Below are 27,510 nucleotides of genomic sequence, written 5' to 3' on the forward strand. Positions count from 1 at the left end.
GGATGGGGGGGGGGGGCAGCTGGGGCGGGGAGTGGGTCCATTGCTGCCCCTTTTGCTAACTGTACCAACGTGGGCCTGGGGGCCTGACTGGTGTTCTCAGGATGACTGGTCTGCCTCCCAGTATGGTGGTTGGGCTGGGGTTGGTCACAGGCCTTGCCGTTGTGCGATGAATACCTTGCTGGAGGTTTTACTTGGTCTGAGGTGCCCTGGACTACGTCCGCATCTATGGAGAGCTTGGCCCCTGTATGGGCAGAGGAAGATGAGGATATGATTTATTTATTTATTTTGTCTGGGGGTGGCATGGGCCTCTCGGGAGAGTGGGGGGGGGGGGGTCCCTTACCCTTTTTTTGGGGGGGAGGTTGCTGGCTGGTGGTGCCTTATGGCCTGAAGCTCAGCCTGCTTTGGGGGGAGGAGGAAAACAGGGAATGGGGGTGGAGGTTTTGGGGGGTGCTCTGTCCGGGGGCAGGGGGCCTGGTCGTTGTAGTGGGCTGTGGTTTACCCCGTCTGGGCGTGGGGTGTGGCCAGTGGCGGGCCCCTTATGGGGCTCTGGCCGGATCTCAGAACAGAGGGGCTCCATGCCCCTGGGCTCAGCTCGTGCTGTGGGGGGGTGCCCGGTGGGCCTGGGGTCCTCTGTCTCCCCTGTCTCTCTGTGGGCTGCCACCGGGTGGGGGTTGCTGCTCCTATGCTTTCCTGTGGGTCCTGGCATGGGTTGGGCCTGTGGCTGTTTCCAAAAGGGGCACTTAACCTTTGCACTGTTTATTATGGGACTGAATTGACTGAGATTGCAATAGTATTAAAAAAACACATCTACATTTGGGTAAATACTCTTATTTGCTTCCCTCAGTTGGGACAAGCAAGAGGATAAAAAAAGGCTATTTTTACGGTAATAAACATTAAATATTTGTAGTAGTTTTCTGTTTTTTTAAATTACAGGCAAAACACTATAGAATCAAACATAATTTCAGTCAAATAAAAACAAAACCATAATTTTATGTATTATGTAAAGAATGACAAATTCAATTATTTTCTCATATTTTTACAGGAAAATTACTGCATTATTTTTACAGGAATTTCCTGTTTTCTCAAATAATGTACTAAGTTACATAAAATTACATTATTTAACTGTAATTTAAAATGCAGAACATTAAATAAAGGTTTATGTCCATAATAACAATTAAATGTTGGTTTCTGTTATTTTAGAGTAAATATTATTAAATTTATGGTCGTGCGTTCTTATACATCAAATCTCCGTCTTAACAAATTCTTGATCAAACAAACTGACAAAAAGCTGAAACTTTTTTGCACACAAACTCCCAACAAAGCACCTATCCACTTTGAGAGACAAACCTTATATGTTATGTTATGTTATGTGATCAGAAAGTGAAAGGTTTGTGAACAGAACTCATATGGTTATATCAGGATGAAGACTTGATAAAAATGAATCACAGTAAGCCATGTTGCTACCCGATCCGTCCCAGAAACCTGATTTGTACAGCGCATGTAGGTAGCTGGCATCACTTCCTCTCCTCACATTTCAATGCATTTTACAGCAGTCTGTCATTAGCGTTGCTACCTACCCGATCTGTACTTCACACGTGCAAATTTATGCCACCTTAAAAAAACTTTTTTACACCACCGATGGATTTCAGATACCAGTTATTTGACTGGCTAGCAAGCAGCAGGCTCCAGGGCTAATGCATGGTGACATTTTTTGTGCCTTGGAGAGCACCACCACCCGGTCAAAATCGTGGTTCTCTGATATATTCTAGATGTGTGTGGCTGCCCATGGTCAATTGTCCCCCCTTGAATACTGAGCGTCAGAGAACGTCATGATTTTTAACCAGGTAGTGGCACTCTCTAAGGCCTGGGGAAGGTGGCCACACACCTACCACGCATCCCCCTTTGATACTTTGAAAAGTCAGGTGGTGGCACTCTCTGTGGCCCAAAGGTCACGCCGTGCTGGCCAGGAGCTCTAGCAAGTGCCCCGGCATTAGCTCTGGAGCAACAAACATGGCGTTAACAAAATAATATGATTATAATAACAAGAGATTAATAAGAGATTAATAATATGAGTCATAGATGAGACAGCACAGAACAATGTGTCTCCATATATACTTCTATGGCTGAAGCTATCACGTATATGTCAATGGCGCTGTCAGCAAATTTGCGAGGAGAGGAAGTGACGCAATTTTGCACTTGCATCACACAAATAGGGTTTCTGGGACAAATCTGGTAGTGACAAGTACAGGCAAAGAGAGAGATTCAGCCTATGGAAATCACAGTCCCTTGAAAAATCACAAGGACTTGGAATGAGCCGACTGGAAATTGAAACCAGGTCCTTCTTGCTGCATGATGACTGTGCTAAGTACAAGCACAGGCATTGGCATACTAGTTACATTTCCAATATGAAAGATAATACATGTATTAGCAAACAACGTGACAACTGAATTGGTCTTAAGGGTGAAAAGCCAACCACAGTGATTGGTGAAACATTTAGTGCTCCTTTAGGTCCAATGAATACAAATATTGGCTTTGCTTCAATTAGTAATTAAAAAAAAAACAACCTCGAAATACTGCCACTGGCGGTGAGATGTAGAGCAATTACAATTTGCATTGTTTCTTTCAGTAATGCCTAATGGCCCCACCATTGACCTTGCTAAACTGATCATGCATGTCACGATCCCTGTCTCGTGTTTCCTGTTTTATTTTGTAGTCATGTCCTGTCTTCCTGACCTCCCTCCTGTGATTACCTTATGTGTCTCACCTGGGTGATTGCACCACCTGTGTCTTGTTTTGCCTCATGTATTTAACTTCTGTGTTTCCCTTGTTCAGTGTTGGTCCATTGATGTGCGTTTTTAGTCCGCGTGTTGTCGTGCATGTTGTGTTTGCAAGTTTATGTTCATGAGTCTCTAGTTGCTAGTTCTCCAGTCACGTCGGCAGTCTCCCGCCTCACGTCAAGTTCTCAAGTTTCCCGGTCTCCATAAAACCTTTTGTGCACCATCCTAACTGGCTGTACTTGGGTCTACTTCCCCCCCTCACCCACAACTCACAACAGAATGGACCAACCAAAACGGACCCAGCGGACAGTTTCCCCCCCACACGATGATTCTCTTTGAATACTTTGCCTATAAGGCAAAGCTCACAGAGGAGAGACAGTCATGGCGAGAAGAGGACTATTCGGGCACCCGGCTGGCCTTGGGAGGCCCTCACTCTGTGCAGTGAGCCCTCGGGTCAGCTCAGCCCCCATCTGGGAGACCAAAGAGCTCCCAGTCTAAGGGCCAAAGCAAGGCTGGCCACCCTCATGCTCCTTGGCGGTCAGGTCCAGCCCTCACGCAATCAGCACAGCTGCCACCCACGGACACCTTCACCACCGCCAAGGGTCCTGGCGGGTGTCACTCCTGTCCTGGCACTGAGGGATCTGGCGGGCACCATCCCAATCCCAATGGCTGCTACACCTTCCCCACCGCCAAGGGTCCTAGCAGGCGTCACTCCTGTCTCGGTGCCGGGGGTCCTGGCTGGCACTACCCCTGCTCCACCGCCAAGGGTTCTGGCGGGCACCACCCAAGTCCTAGCACTTCTCATCACGGCTCAGAGGGTCCAGGCGGATGCCTCTCTCGCTCCCGTGGCTATTCACGGCACCTTGGGCCTCCCCCCGGGTGCTCTGTGCCTCCTGCTGCGGCCCCCTGGCCACCCCCCCCACCCCGACTCTGTGTTATGGTTCAGCCCACAGATGTGGTGAGTTTTTTTTTTTCGTTTCATTCACTGGGTTTTTGTCACTCATTTCTTCTCATTCTTTTTTTTAACACCATATTTTCCTGATGGAACACGGTTCCGTACTGAAACACTTGCTATTGGCTGTCTCACCTTTTCGCCCTGAGCATAATTGGTTGCCCTGAGTGTCAATTCGGTAAATCAGCCCTCTAATTTGAAATTATGATGTCTGATTGGGTGTGTACTGCTGCTTTGCGGCCATCAGATTGATCGGGCTCTTGTAGCTCAGGATGTGGTTCACCTTTAATCCACAGAGGAAATAAAAGATACTTTGAATATCATTTTCCTGCCCTGGACATCAGTTGGACAAACTATTTCCTGCAGCAACATACGTGACTTCGGGTAAGTTACTTTTCTGTAGTATCATGCAACTGTTTTTTGCTCAGGTCAGAAAGATTAACGTTGTGCAACATTTAGGTTAAAGCAGGTAACGTTTGCTGTTAGTATGTATCATGTCTGTCAATTTATTTTGGTTACCTACAAATAAAAAAGATTGTTCCATTTGCAGAAATTTGACGAGGCATTAATGTAGAACAATGTCACATTACGTTGCGCTCGTTAAGTTCTTATTAACTAGTGCTTGCCTCTGTAACCAGCATTTGTGACTTTTTTGTCGTTAGCTTTGGTGGGTGACATTGTGAATGTGCCTTCGTGTTTTCTGCCCACTGCCAGCGAGCACGGTTCCGACTGCCAGGAAAAGAGCTGCTTGGATGGTTTCTTCCCTCCTGGTCCGTCAAGCTAACGCCATCAAGTTTCGCAGGTTTGCCGGCTGATTCTGCAGAGTTCAGCCCTAAATTCTCCACCGTTTGATTAATTCTAAGTGACCAAACGCCCAGGTCAGCTGCTTAAAGATGAAGGGTTTGTTTTACTTCTAATTCCAGAGGCACGTGTATCAAAGCAAGGTGACTGTTAAGGAAAAGGGTAGGTAAAATAAACAGCTTACATGTTGCTCAAAATGTCATACACAATAAAATGTGTTCTAGATGTTAATTTCTATCAAACTCCTGATCCCTGCAGCAGACAATGCTATTATCATAGCTGCTATAGTCGACTCTCACCTGCTATTTCGTCACTCAGGTAGCTGTAAAGTCGAACTAAGGATTTTGATGGACATTTCCTGTTGTTTCTGCCCCATCAGATGGTCTTTGATAAATGGAGTCTCACCCACTGACCAGAGAGCTGCTGGGATGCATTTTGTGGTTGAAATATTTGCCAGAGTGAAGCTGTTGAAACTTGCAGTCTTCCAGGTAACATCCCTTTAGTCTCACACATGCATGCAAACGCACATGACACATGATACAAACATACATGTGTCTGTGTGTTTGGGAGGTGGCAGATAAAATACTGTAGTTGCCACCACTAGCAGATGTTTGGTGGTGTGGTTAATTAATACTCTGCATCTGTAAAATGATTGTAGCAAAACAGGAAACAAACGTGTCAATAATTTGATGGTGTGCAGTTTATGGTATTAGTTAATGAGAAGTTCGAAGCGAAGTAAAATCTGGTCAACTGGACGTAAGTTTATCTTGAAGACATTTCACCTCTCATCTGAGAGGCTTCTTCAGTTCTAGTGAAGTGTGGAAACTCCAGCTTATAAAACCTATGTGGGAGTGGTCAGTGCTATTGTGGTGGAAACGACCCTCCTGAGACTCACCTGGCCTCCCCAAACGACAGTCGTTGTGCGGTGTCAGGGAGTTTCAGGGGTGGTTGTTAGGGAGTTTCACCGACCACTCAGATGCTAATGGGCTGTGCTGGCAGCAGCCGTTGCACATGGGTCTTTCAGCTGAACTCTTTGGGGAAGCTTTGAAAGGACTTGGTTGTAAATAGGTGAAAGGAAATGTCGCAGTCCACCTCTGTTCAAAGATGGTTTCTCTATCTTGACGTGGACGACCATGTCCAAATCCTCGACAGGGGACAGATGGTTTGAAAGAGGAGTTAAAGAAGCCATCCATGTCAAGAGAGAGAAAAAAAATACAGGAATTTTTGCGGGGGGCGTGGCCGGCTCCTTGTGCGGGGGGCGTGGCCGGCTCCTTGTGCGGGGGGCGTGGCCGGCTCCTTGTGCGGGGGGCGTGGCCGGCTCCTTGTGTGGGGGGCGTGGCCGGCTCCTTCTAACTACTAAATATCATGTTGAGTTAATTTGCTGCTTGTGTTGCTGGATCTGCAATTTGACCATTGTGCACTCATATGCAGTGGCAATGCTAAGAAGGTATATTGTGCAGCTCTATATTTTACTGCCCTGGACTTCATGTACAAGTCTCAAATAAGCTGGAAAGCCCTGCAGATACCCAGGTCAGATCAGTTCTGATGTGAATACTTCACTTGGACCTTTTTAGCGGACGATCTTGAATGTTCACGTCTGTCAATAAGCCGAGACCTTACATTGTTCAGGGGGCACCAACTTTTTGACCCTGAGAGCTACTTCCTGAGTCTGACAAGACTAGTTTGATTCACTTTTCTGATATAACAAATTTGCTTTGACCTCTGAACTAGCGTAGGTCAGTTTACCTAAATTCACCAAACTTTAAATTGTTTAACTTTTTTTGTGGTGTCATTTTCAAATCTATTTAAATGCAAATGTGATTTAAATTTTTTTTTAAACAGGCCTGTGGGCACCTCATGTTAACCTTGGGGGCTACCTGGTGCCTGCAGGCCCCATGTTGGTGACCCCTGCTCTGGACATTTTGGAGAGTGAAAATTCTCCAAGCACAAGCTCTTCAGAGGTAGTGAGTATTCATGTCGCCCTGACATCAAGACAATGGCGAGATATTGTGCACCTTGGTGGCCACATTATGGTCAAATTAGCTGTGTAGTAATTGGATTTATTTGACAAAAATGAAATCCCATTTTTTATGAACTTTAAAATGAATGTTAAGTCTTTGTTTGTTTTTTTTCCTCTCCAGATGCAAGAATGATTCAACTGATGAAGAAACTTGAGGATGATCCTTTGTCCCATCAGATTTTTGTGCTACCAATTCTGACCACAACTCATTCAATTTAAGTGGTATGTTTCTTTTGTATGTATTAATACTGTGTAAAAGTGAAGAAATGTGAAACATAAAACTGAATTTGAAATGAGTTCCCCTTTAATTGAAACTGAGGAAATTCACAATTATACCTAAAAATGTTCAGTGTTCATGGTAACTGTAGTGCTTACAGACTATGAGAATGTGAAAGTTTAGTGTACTTCATTTGTATATATTTGTACTCTATATTTACATATAAAATTGTATATAGATTACACTTACAGTTGTAAACTACCAATTTTTTATTTTAATCTCTTTTCACTGTAGTTTTCTGTCTTGAATAAAATTAAATTTTTAATCTGGTGCTTGTTAATGTTTATTGAAGGTGTATCTGATAGTATTGAAAGTCTGCATCAGCCTCACTCTTTTGAAATCCAGGCATTAACACTTGTTTTCATGGTTTTGTAATTTCAATATTTAGAGAAAATATCAGTGAAAACTTTATTTCTCTGCTGACCTTGCCTCATTATCAACATTTTTAACCATTAATGTACCCCAAAATCTATAAAATAACTGTCTTCTGCTGACTTTACAGCATTAATGCAACAGTGACTTTTTTCTTACAAATTGGGGAATCTGGGGAAATTGGTGTTTTCTTTTTCATTTGCTGCATTATCACTCAAATTAAATTTTTTTTTTACCATTTAAAAAAAAAGACAGTTCTGTAAAATAATTCACTTTCTCTGCTCAATTCAAAGCAATATCACTTAATTGAATGTTTGGCTTCAAAATTAAGGAAAAATCTCTAACATGAAAATTTTCCCCTGTTCATTTACTGAATTATCACTCAAATGTTTACTACAAAAAATAAGCAAAATTCATAAAATTGCAGTCTTTCTCTGCTAAATTGCATGTTTTTTGTTATCAAAATTGAAGGAAAATCTGTAAAGGGTTTTTCTGTTTGATTTGCTGGATTTTCAGTTAATTGAACATTCTTTTACCAAAAAATAGGGCGAATTTGTAAAATAGTTTTTTTGCAGCTGAACTTCGTGTGTTCACTCAATTGAAAGTTTTTTAGCCTAAAAACATAGGGGAAAAAGCTGTGAGAACTCTTTATCTTCAAAAACTGCAGCGCTGTCGCCTATTTGTAAAGTGTTTTAATGTAGAAAGTTTTTGCTTGGCGGCTGCTGCTGCCAGTCATTAGACCATTTGTTACGTTTTTTGTTTTTTTTAGTGTAGATACCCTTCCCTTTGTGCTGTGTTGGGGAGATGAGATCCACTGAGACCTGCTGACCACTAGTTATCTTAGCAAGTGGCAGCTAAACTGTTTCTACAAGAAAGAGATTATTTATATTAAACAGAAACAGATAATGATATTTGTGCCAAAATTCCTTTAAAGAGGTGGAATCAAATTTAGTAACAAAAGAATAGATAGGGGATGGGGGCCATTGGGCAGCCAAATCATATGTGGATAGTTGTGATATGAACTCCCCTGTTTTGTCACATTCAAAGTGTGGTTAATGTAACCACAAATGCTCTAAAAAGGTTAATTTGTGTCTTGGAAGTGATAAATGTTAGTAGAATGCCTGTGTATTGACTGCAACTATTCCTCAGTCAGTCTTAAATTGAAAGTTCAGCTCACTTACTTAACTTACTTAGGTTCCACAAGCCTTCACCCAGAGATGCTAAAAAGTCTGTTCAATTCCAAGTCCAGTCTGAAGTCTTTGAGTTCAGGTCCTGGTCAAATCTCAACTCTTTGACCTCAAGATCCAAGTCAAATCTCAAAACTTTTACGATGTTAATGAGTGATCCTCCTCTGCTCTCGGTCTGCTTAGAATACAGAATGGCAATATCTAAAGACTTCAAGACATTTGCTGTTTTATCATCCCTCCATCAAGTATAGCAACATTGATGCAATATGAAAAAACAAACAAAATATTTCCTTGAAAGTTAACTTGTTTTATTTTTTCCTTGGAACGACATACAGTTGCACTATGGTGGAAGCCAAGCCAGCATTCTTTTTATGTGGGAAAGTGGGGAAACAGCACTCATTTTTCAAAACATACCAAAAGTATTAAGTTTGCCCTCCCTCCTTAGCTATAAAGCTAGTTATTTACTACCTTTAGACAACTACCTTTTACTATGGTGTTATTAAGCCAAAATTAAACATGTTTATTAACCTCAAGTGACTGATTACTCCGGATGCATTTTAAGATGTCATAAACTCAGAGGTCCCTGCATCCTTTATTTTCACGCTGCAGACTTTTCATTTTGACGTGTATTTGTTTAGAGAGTAAGTAAAGTTGTCATACTCAAAGGATATGACAAATGGCACACGGCTCTAGAAGATGTGCTCACAATGATGCACTACAGCGCGCAGTTTGTTTACAGTCAGATGTATGGGAGCAGGTTGCACAAGGATACTGACACATGCACATAAAGAAGGAAATGAGATTCCGCTCTTCAGACTGCCTTTTTACCACACAAAAAAAATAAGGTTGATGTGTCCCAAAGCACGAGTCCGACTTGTGCATTGGGATGAAAGCCTGAGGTCTTTTGAGGTCAAATCACAAGTCACTATGTGTTTGACTCAAGTGAGACTCAAGTCCATGTTCCAAGTGCAGGTCCCATACCCTTGCCTATGCCCTCTTATGACTCCTACTAATATTAGATCCCTCTACGACTACCTCCATCCCTCAATCACCCACAAAGGTTTAATGTTGTCCTGTTTCATCTTAATGCATTTAGGCCCTATCACTACCCCTCTCTGACACAGGTGTGTACTATGACAGAGAGCAATTGTTCTCTGGATCCTCTGCTAAAGCCTACCTGGCACATGCATTCACCTGCAACTAACAATGATACCTTTATTCATCTTTCGCACACAAACACTCACACAAAGAGGACGTGCATAGGAAGGAGCTCATGGGCAACAACTCCAGTTTTGTTATCTCCTGGCGTGGAATGAAGAAAAAAGGTGAGGAAGGGAAGAAGGAGTCAGGATTGGGGAAGGGGCACAAATAACATGACCAAGTTGTTGTTTGCAAAAATGAGTACCATATTCACTTTCATCGGACGGATAATCATCTGGGTTAGTGCAGAGAGGAGGTGGGAGGGAGGAATGCTTGCATATACAGTACCACAAGCTACAGTTAATATTTTTTCATATCTGTGAAGGGTCAGAACTGTTTGCATTCCCTTGCTCATTTTGGTTTCACTTGCTCTCAGGCAATACTTATCAAAAATCAAAGCTCACCAAAGGCAAACAGGGATTTCCAATATACTGTACCTGATGCAGTTTAAGTTCATGGAAATGGCTAATCCTTCTTTTTCTGTGATTGCCACTGAAATCTGAAGTCTCTACGTACAAAAGACAAAACATGACCACTGGAGCAGAAGGGGAAGAGAAGAAAGAAAGCAGGGGAAGGAAGGTAAAGAGGAAAAAACAGAAGATGAAGGTAAATGACAGGTAACTGAAGTAGGGAAAGGAGAGTAAGGGAGGGGCCTAGTCACTGAGATTTGACATTGGCATCACCTGTTAATGTGCCTACAGGCATGAAGGGTTTATGAGTCTCAAATGTCAGTGTATTTGTATTTGTGTGTGTGTGTGTGGGGGGGCAGTCAGTTTTTTGATATGATAGGGTTTCATATTGCAAGAGGACTCCACTTAGGCACCAATCCCTTCTCATCACTCGGGTTAGATGGTGAGTGTATCTTTCACGTTATGCCACAATTGAAGATAAAGAACATAAAGAGCACATCCTGTCACATGCAGAATTGTTGCAATGCAGTGTATGCCAAAGTATGAACACAGACCTCAGGAGTGACTTGGGCTAAATTAGGGGATCTGTTCTAACCAAATGTTCACAGCCTCCACTTTCCAGTTCTTTGCCTGTACTCTAGATTGTGACGGTAGGACTGTAATGTTGTTAAGTATTTTGAGCATAATCTAAGTGGGTTATGTGCCTCTCTAGCATTTGAACATAGGGGGAAAGGGGTGGGATATGAGTGAAAAGGAGGGTATAGGTGGCAGGGCGGTGGTATAGGAGGCCTTTTGTAATTTTACATGTGACAGGAGTGAAACGAGGGATGGAAATAGAACAATGGAAGAAATGCTGAGCTTCTGAGGAGGCCCTCAAAGACTTCCAACTCAGAAGCTGATAAAAGCCCCTCCACTTCATATCCCAGCACCCCTCTTCTGTCTCTCAGACACACGCATACACATACACGTAGCTCTCTGAAGAGAATATCTTCAAGCTTTGTGCGTGTGCAGTTGAACGACAGATCGCCAGGATGTGACAATGATGATGGTTTCAAGCTGAGGAGACGCCTTGAAACAGAGTCACAGCAATGTCACATCCTGATCGCAGTGTGATGAAAGTAGAGTAAACATGGTAAACATGCCAGAAAATTTGGTCAAAACTCTAAAAGTAAAGCAAGACAATAGGTGCCTGCGAGTGTCTAAAAGTGAAACAGTCTATCCTCAGTTGGGTAGAAAGTGGACTTACTGCACTTTTCGAAGGTACAGTGTTATGGTAAGTGTGAGTGTGACTGCTCTGGAATGTAACGTACATTGAAACTAAATGTCACTTAAAGCAATAACGTTGATAATAAGCAATAATCCATCCACCCATTTTCTACTGCTTATCCTGTACACCCTGAATGGGTCACCAGTCCATCGCAGGGCCAACACATATAGACAGACAACCATTCACACTCACAGTCACACCTACGATCAGTTTAGAGTATCCAGTTAACCTAGTCTCCTCTTGCTTGTCTTTGGACTGTGAGAAGAAGCCAGAGTACGTGGAGAAACCCACACAGACACAGGGAGAACATGCAACCTCCACACAGAAAGACCCTGTGCTCGAGCTGGTGCTTGAACTGGGACCCTTCTTGCTGTGAGGCAACAGTGCTAACTGCTGCACCACCGTGCTGCCCAATAAGCAATAAAGCATCATCAAATAAAACAGGAGTAAAATGAACTGTGCTTGCACAATAATAGCCATGATATCTTACTCAACATGGACTGAAGGCCTGTGAGAAGAAATGGGTCTTCAATAGCGATCTTAAGATGTTCTGATATTAAGAAGTGCTTGGTCATCATACAACAGTGCAGCAGACACATCTTGACAGCAAACACAGAACAATACAACAGCAAACACTAATCCAAACAGACTTGACATACAGCTAGCCACACACACTAGTGCCATCTTTCAAAGAAAGAAGAGGGAAACTGGAGCACACAGAGGACACCCTTACAGACATGGGGGAGAATATGCAAATTCTGCTAGTGTCCATGAGATCAAAGACAAGATATTTACAGAACATGTGTTTTCTGCTACAATTTGAATGTTTGATTAAGGAATTTATTTCTTGATAATGTATCTGGTACCTATGTTGTTGCTCAAGAACTTTCTCTCTTATTTTTCAGTTTTGTTCTTCTGAATCATGATGAGAGAGGGAAGCTAATTAAGAGTTGTGCAGCCTTGGAAGCTGAGAGGTAGGGGGCATAGCTGGCAGATTTATGGTGGCTCAATGTGACATGAGTGATTTGGACTGTCACAGTGCTCAGCTGGGTGTGATTGTATGGTGACAAATAAAGGATTACATCGTCCCCCCCCCCCCCCCCCCACACACACACACACACACACCATCACCACCAATGCTGCCACCATTGTTCATCCCACATCAAAGCACGGAAGAGGTGCATTTGCATTTTTAATCAGAGGCGAGACAGGGCACTATGCAGGCACCGAGTGCTGGATTTTTCTTCAATCTCTGGGCACCCTGAGTATTTTCCTTCAAATGTTCTCACCCAAAGCACCATCGCCTCTATTTGGATAAACACACAGAGAAATGGCCATGCTAGGTTTTACAGTGTGACCCGATGGTGGAAAATTCCAAAACACAGTCAGACTTGAGAGTTTGCCCTCATTTAACTGATAAGGTCAGGTACTCCTAACCTTTTTCTTTTTTTGTTAGGCTAGGATACCATTGTCCTCCAAAGCCATGTTTGTAGCCCCCCCCCCCCCCCACACACACACACACACACACCACCACCACCACCACCCTTGCTCCCTAGGACATGCAGATAGATAATTAGGGCCATATTCCTAGTGAGAGGACAAGGTTGATGCTAATTCCATTCAAGGGGTCTTCTGCTAATTACATATTGAGTTGCTCTTTCTAGCGAGTGCACAATTGCACAGATGAGTGGTTAAGGTTAAAGAGAGCCACATTCATGCTTAGAATCAAATGAGATTTTCTGATTGGTGTGTCCCTTGTCCCATCTTAGCAGTAATTGCTGAAGTACTTGAACTACACTTTTTTATTTTGTGTTCTGATGACAGTCTAAAAATTATGTAAGATCGATTTTATTCAGGCATGGTGGTGCAGTGGTAAGCTGTAGCACGTGCTCTTTCTGTGTGGAGTTTGCATGTTCTCCCTGTGTGGGTTCTGTCTGGTACTCCAGCTTCCTCCCACAGTCCAAAGACATGTAAGTGGGGACGAGGCTAATCGGCGACTCTAAATTGACCGTAGGCATGGCTGTGAGTGTGAATGGTTGTCTGTCTGTATGTGTTGGCCCTGCGATGGACTTGCGACCCATCCAGGGTGAACCCCGCCCCTTAACAGGATAAGCGGTAGAAAATGGATGGATGGATGGATGGATTTTATTCAAATTAAGAAGTAAGGTAACTGATGTGATTTTTTTTTAATTTGGAGCAAATTAAAGCCTCTCTTTTGTCAGCTTTTGTCCAAAATAAGGACTGACTCTTTTCTCTCCCTCTCTCTCTCTTCTCTGTAAATTCCTCAGTTTTATTCCCCACCTTCTGATAAATGAAACATTTGTGATATACTTGAAAATTTACCTGTGGTTTTAGTTAGCATGGATTTTCAAGAACCTTGTACCATGTATTGACTGGAACTAGTGGAAGAGACCATAACTTTCCTGTACTGGCTTCTCTGCATTGGCTCCCTGTTAATTCAGAATAGAATTAAAAATTCTTCTTCTAACATACAAAGCTCTCAACAATCAGGCACCTTCAAATCTGACAAAGTTCATAGTCTCCTGTCATTCAGCTAGAATCAGTGAGTCTGCAAAGGAGAATGGGAGCCACAACCTTTAGTTGTCAGGCTCTCCTCCTGTGGCACTGTCTCCTAGTTTCAGTCTGGGATGCAGACACCTTCTCTACATTTAAGAGCAGACTTAAAACCTTCCTTTTTGATAAAGCTTACAGTTAAGCTTTATCAAGGCAAGCCCTTAGATATGCTGCTGTAGGCTTAGACCAGCAGGGATCTTCCATGGTGCATTGGACTTCCCTCTCCTCCTCCTCTCTGTCCTCTCTGTCCTCCTATACTAGGATTTTCTAACTTGTCTTCTTCTCTGAAGTGTTTGTGCTTCCCCAGTTCCCAGAGCCCTGATTGATACTGCTGCTAGAGGAGGCTACAGACCTGAAGAGGCTCAAACTGCCACCCTTTGAATCCCCTGGTCACATCCCTGTCTGTCTATCATTAGCTTCCCCTTCCTCTCTCTCTCACTCTATCTCTGCCCCTCTCTTTCCTTCTGTATATGTCTTTCTCCATTATCTGTCTTTGTCTCTGCCGGACACTCCTGCTCTCTTTTCCCCCAAGTCTGTCATAGCAAATGGCCGTTCCCATTGAGCCTGGATCTGCTTGATGTTCCTGCCTGTTAAAAGGAAGGTTTTTGTTGCCGCTGTTGCAGGATGTGCTTGCTGATGGAGAATTGTTGAGTGTAAATTCATTGAAGGAGTGTGGTACGAGACCTCCTTGTAAAGTGTCATGAGATAACTTTTGTTGTGATTTGGTGCGATACAAATAAAATTACCTTGACTTGACTTGAGATGTGTGTGCATTGTTTTCAGTTGTAGTTCCAAAAAAATACTGTATTCCTGGTCGTTCCCGTTCGATACATATCCGATGATGGCCATATCATCCGAGAACTTATGTACGTGGCATTGGTCTAAGTTATACCTGCAGTCTGAAGTGTACAGACTGAACAGAAAAGGGTGACAGGACTGTGCCTTGCGGCGCCCCGTGCTGCAGACTACCACATCAGACACACAGTTCTGGAGCCTCACGTACTGTGTGTGGTCTGTTGGTGAGGTAGTCAATGGATATATATATAAAATCCAACATATCCAAAATTCTACACAAACAAAGTCCAAGATTAAAGCTTAATACCGTTCAGGTAAAATTGGGACACTGATTTTGCAGTGCCTAAAACCCAACATGTTAAGTGTGGCTTGGTACTCAGAAATGATGGGCCAAACCATTCTTTAATAAAGTGTTTAGTTAGATAATACACCGACTCTTGTTGATTTTGATTGAACCCCTTCAGAAAGATTATGTCAATTTTATTAGAATAGTATAGATTCATAAAAGTAATTTTTGATTTTTTTTATGGGCCTGTTATAAATCTGAATAGGTTGGCATGGAAGTATTAAGATTGAGGGGCCTTAATCTCATAATTTCATAGGTATATATGAAATGAATAAAAAAGTGACCACAACCACATAAATGGTGCTGGCACAAAACTATAGCTATGGAAACAACAACCAAAACTCAATTAGGATTTTTCTCACAGTGAAACCATGAACCATTGTGTGCTGCACATTACAAAATCTGCCTGTGTGTAATTTTTATCATGCTTGTGAGCATCTCTGTCAACTGTCTGTCTAGTGACTGAACTGATCTCTGGGATTAAAAAAAAAATTGTCTGAACTTAACTGAACTGAAATTCAACAGCACAATGCAAAATATGCCTGTTAATATTACTTTATACTTTAGAAAACTTGACTTTATGGTTATTCAGTTATTTTAAACAATGTTCACTGTTGGGAAATAATGTTTATCTCAATATGGTTAAAATCAAGTTATATTTAGGAACCAAAGCTTGGTTAGGTGTGTGTTAAAATTGCTGCTACAAGTGAAACTCAAATAGGACTAGGACCTATCTCCCATCACTCAGTCTGGTCTTTGTCCCATCTAACTACACCCCAAGGTGTCCCCTGACAGATATCATCTTGTGTAATAACAATGGTGTTAGTGCAGTATGTAACAATGTTTAAATAGGGGGTTTGTTTGTCCACTTTCAAATTATCTAATAATATGCGCTTTGTTTCTGTGTTGCCACCCCTTACTTTTAATGCCCCCACCAAAGTATAGTGCAAAGGATCATGGTCCATCCAGCCATCCATTTTCTACTGCTTATCCTGTTAAGGGTTGCAGGGGGGCTGGAGCCTATTCCAACTGTCTTTGGGCAAGAGTTGGGGTACATCCTGGACAGGTTGCCAGTCCATCGCAGGGCTAATACATATAGACAGACAACCTACAGCCACACCTACAGTCAATTTAGAATATCTGATTAATCTCCTCCCCTCTTTGGACTGTGGGAGGAAGCCAGAGAATATGCTCTCCAACCTCTGCACAGAAAGACCCCGTGCTTGAGCCGGGGCTCGAACCTGGAACCTTCTTGCTGTAAGGGGACAGTGCTAACCACTGCACCACTGAGCCAACTCATTCTTGAAACAATTTTGAAAAATCCCTATCAGGGTGATGGCTGCAATGTGTTTTAAAAAGCTTCCTCACTGTTCAGGTTAGAGTTGATCTGTTTTGGCATTTGACAGCAGCAGAAATAAGCAAAATATGTTGGGTTTTTTTTTTTTTTACCGTAAAACTTCATGAATTTTCCTAATATGCACAAAAAATGAAAATATCTAAATATTTTAAACTTATGGATATTTTTTGTCCATTGTAGTTGTTGTGTATCAGAGAGATTCCTCAATTGAGTCATCTAAAATTGTGGTTTTAGGGAATCTTAAAATGTGCCATCTCTGTGTATATTTTCAATGGGACAGTATTATAATGACATAGCTTATGGCATGTACCTTGCTCTCTTCCCATACTTACTGCAGGCAGATCACCTGTGACATTAAAAAATAACTTTCAAAATTCACAGAACAGAAATTCTTAGACTTGGTCAAAACATACTTAAAGCATAGAAAATACTAATGGTATGTAAGGGTTACTAAAAACAAAATCACAAGTGCTAAATTACCCATTTGAAAATTTCACCAAGTCCTTTGAGTGTAGTGATGCATTGGTAACCGATAAACTACTGAATCAACCTTCATTTGTGAATATATTCTTGATAAATCACCTCTTTTTCCTCACCACAACACTTGCAAAAGAGGCAAAAATGTAGATCCCCCCCCCAAAAAAAAAACATAAATAAATAAAAGGGAAGGAGTTTTGCAGGGCATCTGGAAGAAACTGGCCTAATCTGCATGATCATCACTACAGCATGCACTAGTGATCAAATGCAAGGGGGCTAAATAATAGATCACAATGAGGCTGTCATTGCCTTTTGTTTTGATGTGTGCATTGTGATGAGGCAGAGAATGTGCCTTGCAGTTTAACTTGCTGTTCATCTACAAGAGTGTGGCACATTTGCCCTGTCACCCAGTGCACATGACTTGATTTGGGGAGAGAAAAGCGTGGGATAAGAAAGAGCTGTCGCACTGAGACACGACATGATCGCTGCTAAAATTAGATCATGATAACATTTTCTGGAAAGACAGACATAATGAAAGTGAGCAGTGAACTGAGGCAAAGGTTGTTTCACCCCGTTGCTACTGGTAAGACAACTTTGAAATGGTGGCTGTGATGTTCATCTAAAAGAAAGATATAAAATATGGGCGGGAGCAAACGGGCACTGATTATCGTGATGAGGAAGAAAGTGTAAGAAGGAAGCAGAGAAAACAAACTTAAGTCATCATCACTAATCTTGTTATCACACTTTGATGTGTCAGTGGCATACACAATATACTTCTATCATTTATGACTTCTAGTGAACACATGATGGCAAAGGATTACATTTGTCATGGGGGGGCTTTGAAAGCGATATGCAAATTTAGCAAAGGAGCAAAAGAACAACATCAAATATGTAGCAGTGAATAGCCAAGGGACTTTCAAGTTTTAATATCCCTCTGAAGTACTTTATCTTCACGCCACAACCTACATTTAGAGCACAAACAGGAAAAGAGCAAGTTGTCGCTTCAAAGCTTGGCTGGTCCATGAGTTAATTCTAGATCAGGCATCATAAAGGTTATCAGCCTGACCACTAATGAAACAAAGGCAAGTGCACGTATGCAAACATTGTTAGTATATTTCACTTTGCCCCCTCTTTTCTCTTCTCTTCTCTTCCTCTTCTTTTTCTTTTATAGATGTTTGATTTTTTTTTTTTTAATGCCAGTGTTTTAAGTTCTGCATCAAAGTGACTGGAAACAATATGCGACCCGTCTGACTCTGACTCTCTTCTCACTCTCCCATAGTAACTGTTTGGAATCATAGCAGGGTGGTGCTTGTTTGATAGCTTGATAGTCATTTGTTTTGATCTGCGACTCCTTTGTCTCTTTTTGGGTTTGAAACAATAAGAGATTAAAACCCTAGACTGAGGGTGAAAGCGTACACAAAGAACAAATGCTTTCTTTGTTGTTATCCTTTCAAGTTGGCTTCTTTTTTCGCCACAAATCATGCAATCTTTTTTTTTGCCTCCGAGTGACTTGCTGTGCTCTTAAAGCTCCCCCAAAAAGCCTCTCTCAGAGGGTTATTATAAGCTCAGGCAATAATGGAGCTGTTGCATACGCCAAAGGTTTCCTCGCTAACTGTCAAGCACACACTGACAACAGGTAAAATTGGATCCTGCCGCTCAGTGACGGTATCCCAATTATGAAACGGTGAAGACGGCGAAAGGTTATGTGTGATGTGAGCATTGTGAGGAGAGTGGTAATCGAATGGGGACCATATTAAAGATTCTTTTCTTCATCTTAACCATGAAACATCAATGCAAGAGACAAAGATGAACATGAGGAGAGAGAGTGCAGCGTACCAGTGGAGGTCTTGACTGAAGATGAAAGCTTTCCAGGAATCAAAGAAGCTCCATCACTCATTATATCTTGGTGGGATGCCTCAATCCCCATTTGCCACAATCATAGCTCAGGGTGCCACACTGGAGGTGGACAAAGGATTCAAGGTGAAGGTCAAAACTTAGCATGCCCCCCTTCTTGGCATGACAACAGTCAAACACCAAAAATAGAAATAAAATGTTCAGTAGAAAATAACTGCTGGGTACACAGAAGCTGTTTCACCTTCCCCTTGTATGAAACACTCAGAAATCTGTGTCTTAAACCGAAACTCTGAACATAAAACTGAAGATAAGAGTGACAGCAACTTTTTTGGGAGGTTACCTGAGATTTTAATAAGCATGACAAACAAACTGATAAGGATGTAGCTCTGCATTGACACACATTGTATCTGTGGGTACGTGAGGTACATCCTGGACAGTCACCTATACACTAATTTCCTCCCATCTTGCCCCAGCCCCACCTCCCATCACTCCCCCTTTTGTTTCGTTTTATCTCTGTGAAAAATAATGAAAGCAAACACTTGCAACCTTGTCTCCATTGATGTTCGAATACACAACCAGCAGATTCAAAAACACATTCTGGGATCAAAGTAAAAGGGGAGAGAAAGGGTAGTAGGGTGTGTGTCTGTGTGTGTGTGTGTGTGTGTGGGGGGGGGGGGGCTCTTCTTCTTTCCAATGAAATTATGAGTGCAGAGAAGTCTGGGGTACAGAGCTCATTTGCTAAGACTGTGAGGCAAATAGTTGTTAAAGAATGGACTATAAGTAGGCATTAAATGGAAATGCCTGAGATTCCAGTGGATTAGCATAAGAACCTTTTCTTGCCAGGCCAGCTAATAATATTCATTTAATATAAATACATGGGAAACGAATCTGTTTGAAAAGCAGGGCAATTGCACATATTTACTGAAGGGGCCGTTGAAATGAAAGAATAGAGAATCACAGACTGCTTGGAGGGATGTGGACTTGTGAATCGTCAGTTCTTTGAAGTTGCGGGGACTGGAAAATTAAAGTCTTTACAAAAAATTAGGGAAGGAGAAAGGTTTTATGATTTAGTGAGCTTGCAAGGAAATACAAGGCCGAGGATGTCAAGCACTGACAGCAATATAAAAAAAAATGCATTAATATTGTTTGTCATAATCAGTCACACGATAGATGATACTAACCTTTAATCTTTCACTTTTAGTAACCTCTCAAATTTAACTCTACTCCTGGGAGTTTTTTGGTCACTGATCCAAAATGAAATGCTTTAAAAAAGAGGTGAAAGTTTTGTTTTGTTAGTAAAGTCTTAAATCTGGGACATGAAAAGTTCTCAGTAGTCCAAACACATCAGGTCTCTGTTGCTCATAGGTTGTGGGTTCAGAGGCCAAACCAATTAAAATGACCCCCCTACCCCCCTTAAAACAAACACACATGAACATACAGACTTCCACAGGACCTTGTTTATCCACTCTGTGTCAGCAAATGTGTCAATGTGTGTCCTGTGTGTGCTGGCTTCTAATGATGCTAGCCCGTCACGATGGCCCAGTCAGACACTGACAGCCAAGCGCTAAAGTGGAGGAACTCCAACCGTTTCTATAGCTACTGTGGAGTTCAAAGGCGGTCATCATTTTCTGAGCATAACAAGAGAAGAAAGAGGCCATCACAGAGCAACAGACCAAAGACGACCTCCAGGGTTACACGTCAAACCTTGCCCCCTTGCCCCGCACCCCCTTCCCCCATGCAGGGAGGGTCTTGTCCCAGGATGTGCAGCTTGACTGTCAGAAGCCTCTGATGAGGTCAATGGAGCCAGGTAAAGATTTTCCTTTCGGTATTATATTAGCGCACTTTCTTAAAGTCAAGGCTTTGAAGTGACACCAAAGTCTGTTGCAAGTATCTCTCATCTTATGTCCTTTTTTCTAAAACACTGCTGTGTCGACATTTCAAGCATCTTTTAGCGTTTAATGTTGGGCCTTTGATTTTTTTAAGACACTAATTTTAACATCTTCAAGGGAACGCTGAAGTCTCTGCATTTGGGTTCCTTTGTCTGCTGTCTTCTGCCCTTTCTCTCTCTCTCTTTATGATGTGAGAAGATCTTCAAAAGGAGTACTTGTTAGAAGGGCGAATCTCCATCAAAAAGTAATGCAGAATGTGCTTTTGGTGACATCTTTGCAACATGGCCATTTCAACATGATGTCTGTCATCCTGGGGCTACTTCTACTGGTCTCACAAAGATATTTTACAAAGCACACAGACAAAAATTTGCTTTTCAGGAGGCAAACAAACTTAGATTAGGAAACCTTTGTTTTATTATCATACAAAGATGAACAAAAACCAATGCAGACAAAAGCCAAAAAACAAAGTTAGGTTGTGACATTCAGCATCCACCACACGTCTGTGAAAGGAATCATACCCGAAGGGTGGAGACATGAATTTACGAGTGAAACTGGAGAGTCCTGAGTGTCAAAAGAGGAAAAGTTGGGTCAAATCAATTTTGTTTGTTTAGTGCCAATTCACAACAAAAGATATGTCATGACACTTTACAAGCAGAGCTCACCTACCACCGTGCTCCATTTAATTTATACCTAATTCTCCATGAGCAAGCACATCTTGTGACAGCTGTGATGAAAACCTTCCTTTTAACAAGCAGGAACAGACCCTGTCTCACGGGAAGGGCCATTTGCTTTGACAAGTTGGGGGAAAGAGAGCAAGAAAAAGGGGGCAGAGACAAAGACAGATAAGGGAAAGTGACAGAGACAAAAGAAAAGAGAGGGCTGGAGAGAAAGAGAGAGAAAGAAGGGAGAGAGAATGACAGACAAATATGATGTGAATGGAAGACAAAGGATGAGTGGAGAGAAAGACTGATCAATGGGGGGACAGTGAGAGTTCAGATACTCAACAAATAATAACAACAGCAACAGTAAACTAGCTACCAAAAATAATATCTACCAGTTACTTAAGCAATCAACTTCAGCATAATATAAGCACTTAAGTATTAGCACATACAATATGAACACAATACTTGTGTTACTGTACTGTTAGTATAGGATTGGGAATACAAGTATGAATACTAAGACTAAAGCTAAGGGTGGCAATCTGAGCCTCTTAAAGTCTGCAGCCTCCTACTCCAGAAGGGTCAGTCAGGGATCTTGGATGTGTGAAAGCACTAAGACTCTGGGGAAGAAGTCAAGTTTCTAACATGCGTGTATGAATGAGTACAGGAGGACCAAGAAGAGGACAAAGGTGCTCAGTGCATCATGGGAGATCTTTCGGCAGTCTCAGCCAATAGCAGCATAAAGAATAGCCTTATCTGTAAGCTTTCTCAAAAAGGAAGGTCTTAAGTCTACTCTTAAAGAGTATTTGCGTTCCGCACCGAAACTGGGAGACAGTTGCACAGGACAGGAGCCTGATAACTGAAGGCTCTGGCTCCTGTTCTACTCTAAGAACCACAAGCAGCCCTGAATCCTGGGAGCACAGGGTTCTACCTTTAAATATGAGCTCTGTCAGATAGGAAGTGCCCAAATGTTATGAACCTAGTATGTTACAAGAGGAATTTTGAATTGTGTTCTAAAATTGACAGTGAGCCAATTCACAGAACCCAGTAATGGAGAGATATGGTCTCTTCTACGAGTTTGTGTTAATGTACTGGCAGCAGTGTTTTGGATCAGCTGGTGAGTTTTTAGAAACTTTGCAAAATACTTGAGACTCACAATAGGATTACCCAATACTGAGGCCCTTTTCAGCACTCGTATTAATATACTGTTTGTCTGTGGTGAATACGATGATCACACTTAGGGGACATTGAGTGCACTTACAGAGACAATATTATTCTGACACAAAAGTAATTATTCACCAAAAAACTAAACTTTACCATTCAAGTTGTCATAAAGATGCCTTGAACTCCCAAAGACGATTGTAGTACTTCTTTGTGACTCCAGAATGCAGCCAAATTATTTTAGTGTTTGGATTAACATATGTCCTTTCTGTGTCTAGCTGGAATATGATTCTGTAACTGTACAGACATACCACCTCCTTTTCCATTTTTGTCTTTCCAAAAAATACTTCGTCCTAAAATCTGAACAACTTCTACTAATATATCGTACAGTGTTTCTAGGATAGTCATTACATGCATATTATTGTTGAGAAATTTTGAAAGATACGAAATTTTGCTCACAGCCTTTATAGGAGGAGTTCAAACATAGTTATTTAGATGAAGAGAAAGAAAAATTAAATACAAATTTTTAAAAAATTATAGTTAGCCTACTGTAATCTATTGAAAGCAATCAGTTAGCTGTCCTGCAAAAATCCAGATCATCAAGTTCTCTCATCATGATTCAACAAGAGATGTATTTCATCAAGCACGCTGAGAGAAAATCCAGTTTATCTGGCCCTGTCTGGATTTGAGTTCTGTTCCAGCAATGTGGCTGAGATTACCCCCTCATCTGTAACCCTGGAAACCCAAAAACCACTGGGTTGTGGCTACGCCTGGTAAATCCATATAATGCTTTAGTTTGATGGAGCAAAAATTTTAGCCACATCTCCATTCCATCAAGGTGGTTATAAGAATCTACCCCTGACCAAGTGACTTAAGCTGCTGGGTTATGTTGCCCTGTAGCAAGTTTAAAGGTATGGACTGGCTCATTCTACGATCAAAGATTATCAAATACACAGGAACAGACAGACAAGATGGTTATGCTGGTGCATTTATACACATCAGTCATGTCATGGTGAAATGAAAGTAAAACACAATACACAAAAAATTATTTTGTTGTTCATAAATAAAACCAAAAACATAACAAAACAATAAAATGAAACTGCTTTTAAAACTAAAGTTTGGACATGCACACCAAACCACATGAAAATGTAATTGCTCACCCTGTACAGTCCCCTCCAGCTCTCCCTCAGATTGGCTGACAAAACCAGAATCATTTGAGGCCGAGGCCCTAAGCAGTGCCTCTGAGAGAGGGAGGGAGACACAGACTGATATACAGGAGCTAGGAGCTCACACAGGGTAATGAACTCATAAATGCTTGACTCAGTACTGTGTTCACATTTTAAACAACATTGACAAACTGCTTAAAAGGCAGGCAGTGGTATCCAAAAACACAAAGCAGGACGAGTAGTCAAAAGGCAAGGTATGGTCAATACACATATCGGAAAACTGTGTAGGAAATAAAGACTGAATTGGCACAGGACAAAGGGAATGGCAAGAATATACACACTGGCATGGGTGAGACAACTCGACACAGGTGTGGCTCATGGGGAGGTGGGGACTGAGGAGACCTTAGGGCCCATAGCTTGACATGATAGTACACCCCCACCCCCCAAGGCCGAGTCCTGATTGCCCCAGCTCCTCAGGATGACACTGATGAAACTCCTGCATTAAACTCCTTAATGTGGATCCAAAATGTTACTTGCCTGAGAATCATGACCTCTCTTCTTGACCGTATCCCTCCCAGTTCAACAGATATTGATGTCCTCCCCTTTTCTTTCTTACTGCCAGCAGTCTCGTCACTATGTACACAGGTCCACCATCAATGAGGTGAGGAGGTGGTTACAGTGGACTTGGCGGCAGCAGAGGATTCTCCTGAACTGGTTTTATCTGGAGTCAAAGTCTCACAGCAACATGATTAATGACATTGGACACAGGGAAAGGACTTTTGAACCTGACCGTCATGGAGTTGTAATTCTACACAGACTCCTCAGACTTCTATACAGACAGTTTGAAGGACAGCCGACTCAACACAGTCTAGCACCCTGTTTGTAAAAAAAAAAAAAAAAAAAACGACGTTTCAGGCAACTCCCCCTGACATCAACGGGCGACACGGAGGGACGTAGAGGGTTTCATCCAGGGTTTCCCCTCATGTCACATGGTTGTCTCCACTACATTCATTTATCCATTTCTACTAGCATTGCTGGACTCTGTCTTACAACTTCCTCTTCCGTCCTACTTACTTATTAAGCAACTATTCTCTGTCTATGGTTAGGTTTAGGGTTAGGGTAGGGTTGGGGTTGGGGTTGGGGTTTGGAAGTGGTTATCGCCGCAGCACCGTCTTGTTTGCATGGAAACACCCCTTTTGTCAACATCCCATGACAAGCGGCGGACCCAGCTGCGCATCCTCCGGCCCACACGGATCCAGAGGGAGGGTCCTCACACAGGCGGTCCTGCAGTCGCAGGAGTACATTATTAGGGGAATAACGGGGATCAATGAGCGGCTCGACAGCCTGATAAATGTTCTGGAACGTTTCGTGGACAAAATAAATTAATCTGGCTTCATGAATCATGTAGTTGTGTGTTCTTACCCATTCACATTGAGGAAATGAAAATCTGGCGTGCGAGGACGGCTGCCTGGCCGAGATCGGCGTCCATCCCTCCAGCCTCTGCGCATCGCAGATGATCTGCACATTGATGGAGTGGAAACGCTTACGATGAACGTAAGCGTGTTCCTCAAGGGACGGCGCTTTTATGGCAACATGAGTGCAGTCATTAGAAAATCTAATGACTGCACTAGTCATTACAGTAGAGAATCCGGCGATTGCTGCAAATTAATATTGGCCTGTTCAATGATCAGGTCCACCACCAAGGGCATGGCCCGGACGAGGGTCGACTGACTCACCCCGGAACGGTCCGCCATCTCCCGCTCCCGCTGGACGGCTTTTTGGACCCGATGTATGTGCGGTTATCAAATGTCAGTTACCATACTTCGCCACAGGGTGTCGCCAACTGACCAAAGTGCAGTTTACGCGAGAATCGGCTTTCCGCCAACTTCTACGGCAACTCCAGAGTTGGCGTGAAACAACGCAAGAATCGACAAACTTTTCGCGTTGATGCATCTGAACGTGAGCGTCGATCCTTGCGTACGCAAGTTTTTCTTGCGTAAACCTCGTTGATACATGAGGCCCCAGGAGAGAAGTTTGTAGCAGTAGGAAGTGGAGTGCCCCTAGAGGGCCCTCGTGACAGTAGGAGGAAGGATTTTGAGTGGTTCTTCCCCCAGCTTTCTCTGGCTCTAAGGCCCAGTCTATGTGCAGGTTGTGTTTCACAAACCAAGGGAACCATAGCACGAGGGGTGATTCAGATAAATTGGAAACTCAGAGTCTCTAAATGATTATGTTGGAATGACATGGGAACTAGGGTGATGGGTTGGGTTATTTGCCATCCAATACAGAAGCATCTAAGGGTTCCAGTAAGGGAATAGAGTGCAGGCTCCTTGACAAGGGATCGGCATTGGCATCCACACCCAAGTCCATCAACACCACCTGTGAGATGGGAGGTGAGACAGACAAAGTGCAAGCTGCATCCGCTCCTCCAATGATGTCACCATACCTCGGACTGAGCTGCAGCAGGTGAGGATCTATCCCTTGGGGCTGAGGAAGATCTGAATTCCCCAGCAGCTAGGAGGAACACCCCTGGCATGCCTTCATTCATTTTCCTGTTCCCAAAGTCTTGAATCTATTTTCATTGACCCAGTGATCAGCCCATCGAGGTCCTCTGGGGGGGTCCAGTGGAGCCAACTGGTCTTTCAATGTTACACAAAGACCATGCAGGAAAGCATCAAGCAGCGATCAGCAACCAAGGACCAAGCCAAGACAAGAACTCTATGGCGTAGTGAGCCACACCCAGTCGACCCTGCCAAACTCCACCCTATGTGCTGGAAAGCTTGAGTGAAAGCATAGGAAAAGAAAGCAAGGAGCTGTTTTGGCTTGATCGATGGGACCGGCAGAAGTATGATATATATATATATATATATATATATATATATATATATATATATATATGTATATATGTATATGGCCTTCCAAACAACATATATCAATTAAAAATTATTATAAACGTTAAAGAATCGATTAAATCGATACTGTAAAAATGTACAAAGGAGTGTCACAGGAAAAGATTTGTATACATCTTTTATATACTTTTTAAAAAAAAATTCTGGTTCTCAAGTATCCTCAGTGGAAAAATTAGGTGCCTGGGGGCAGGATTTGAATGAAGAAATAACAAAGGAGGATTGGAAATAAGCTTGGGAAGATGCACATAAGCTATCTTTGCATACTTGTCTAATCATATTGTAATTCAAGGGGTTTATAAATAAATATATGACAACAATAAAATTACACAAATTTGACAATAACATTCCAGACATATGCAAGTGCAAGGGCTCGTTGGTTCAGTACATTTGGGAAAGTAGCAAAATATGCAACTTTTAGAAAGAAGTAAAACATACAATAAATAAAATCCCCTCCAAAGAGCTTCCTCTTGTTCCCAAAATATGTGCTCTCAGTCTCTGCCCTTCAAATTTAAACTTAGGAAAGAAAGAATACACTCATAGAGACATGCAAGCATGCTGAAAGTGGGGGTGCTGCAGCCCCCCAGGTGGCAAGAGGCAATGCAAAAAAAAAAAATCAAAAATTTTTTTTTTAAACTTACACTTTCTATCCATCAATCCATTCTCCTCCGCTTATTCTGTTAAGGGTCACAGGGGGGCTGGAGCCTATCCCAGCAGCTTTGGGCGAGAGGCAGGGTACACTCTGGACGGGTCGCCAGTCCATCATAGCCGGAGTACCTGGATAGAGCCCATGCAGGCACAGGGAGAACATGCAAACTCCACACAGAAAGATCCCATGCCCAAGCCAGGACTCAAACCCAGAACCTTCTTGCTGTGAGGCGACAGTGCTAAACACTGCACCACCGTGCCACCTAATTTACACTATAACTATTAATATTATTTAATTTACAGAATTCTACCAACATATTTTACTGTTAAACGTCATAATGATTTATTTGATTCACATCATCATGTACCACAAACACAGCATGATGCAGCTTTCTACTGTGACTGGATGTCAACAACT

The 27,510-nt window shown here is 42.4% G+C and overlaps 1 protein-coding gene and 1 pseudogene across 4 annotated transcripts; one reads left to right on the forward strand and one right to left on the reverse strand.

The window, feature by feature from the left end:
* Positions 1-27,510, reverse strand: part of LOC147257017 (uncharacterized) — a 221,177-nt pseudogene that overhangs the window by 187,819 nt on the left and 5,848 nt on the right.
* Positions 2,848-6,900, forward strand: LOC147257026 (uncharacterized). 4 transcript variants are annotated; one of them, XM_086210084.1, is made up of 7 exons: positions 2,848-3,735; positions 4,026-4,113; positions 4,392-4,531; positions 4,653-4,692; positions 4,910-5,018; positions 6,373-6,494; positions 6,672-6,900. In XM_086210084.1, coding segments are annotated over exons 1-2 (435 nt in total). In that variant the 5' UTR covers positions 2,848-3,301; the 3' UTR covers positions 4,027-4,113; positions 4,392-4,531; positions 4,653-4,692; positions 4,910-5,018; positions 6,373-6,494; positions 6,672-6,900. The 4 variants fall into 4 exon arrangements, with proteins under 4 accessions (XP_086066210.1, XP_086066212.1, XP_086066211.1 ...); XM_086210086.1 differs by having other exon boundaries at positions 6,373-6,491; XM_086210085.1 differs by having other exon boundaries at positions 4,444-4,531.

The sequence above is a fragment of the Aulostomus chinensis genome, chromosome 8 (assembly GCF_037954235.1).
Source record: "Aulostomus chinensis isolate RoL2024-O1b breed Wild chromosome 8, RoL_Achi_v1.0, whole genome shotgun sequence".
In the NCBI taxonomy this organism is placed as follows: Eukaryota; Metazoa; Chordata; class Actinopteri; order Syngnathiformes; family Aulostomidae; genus Aulostomus; species Aulostomus chinensis.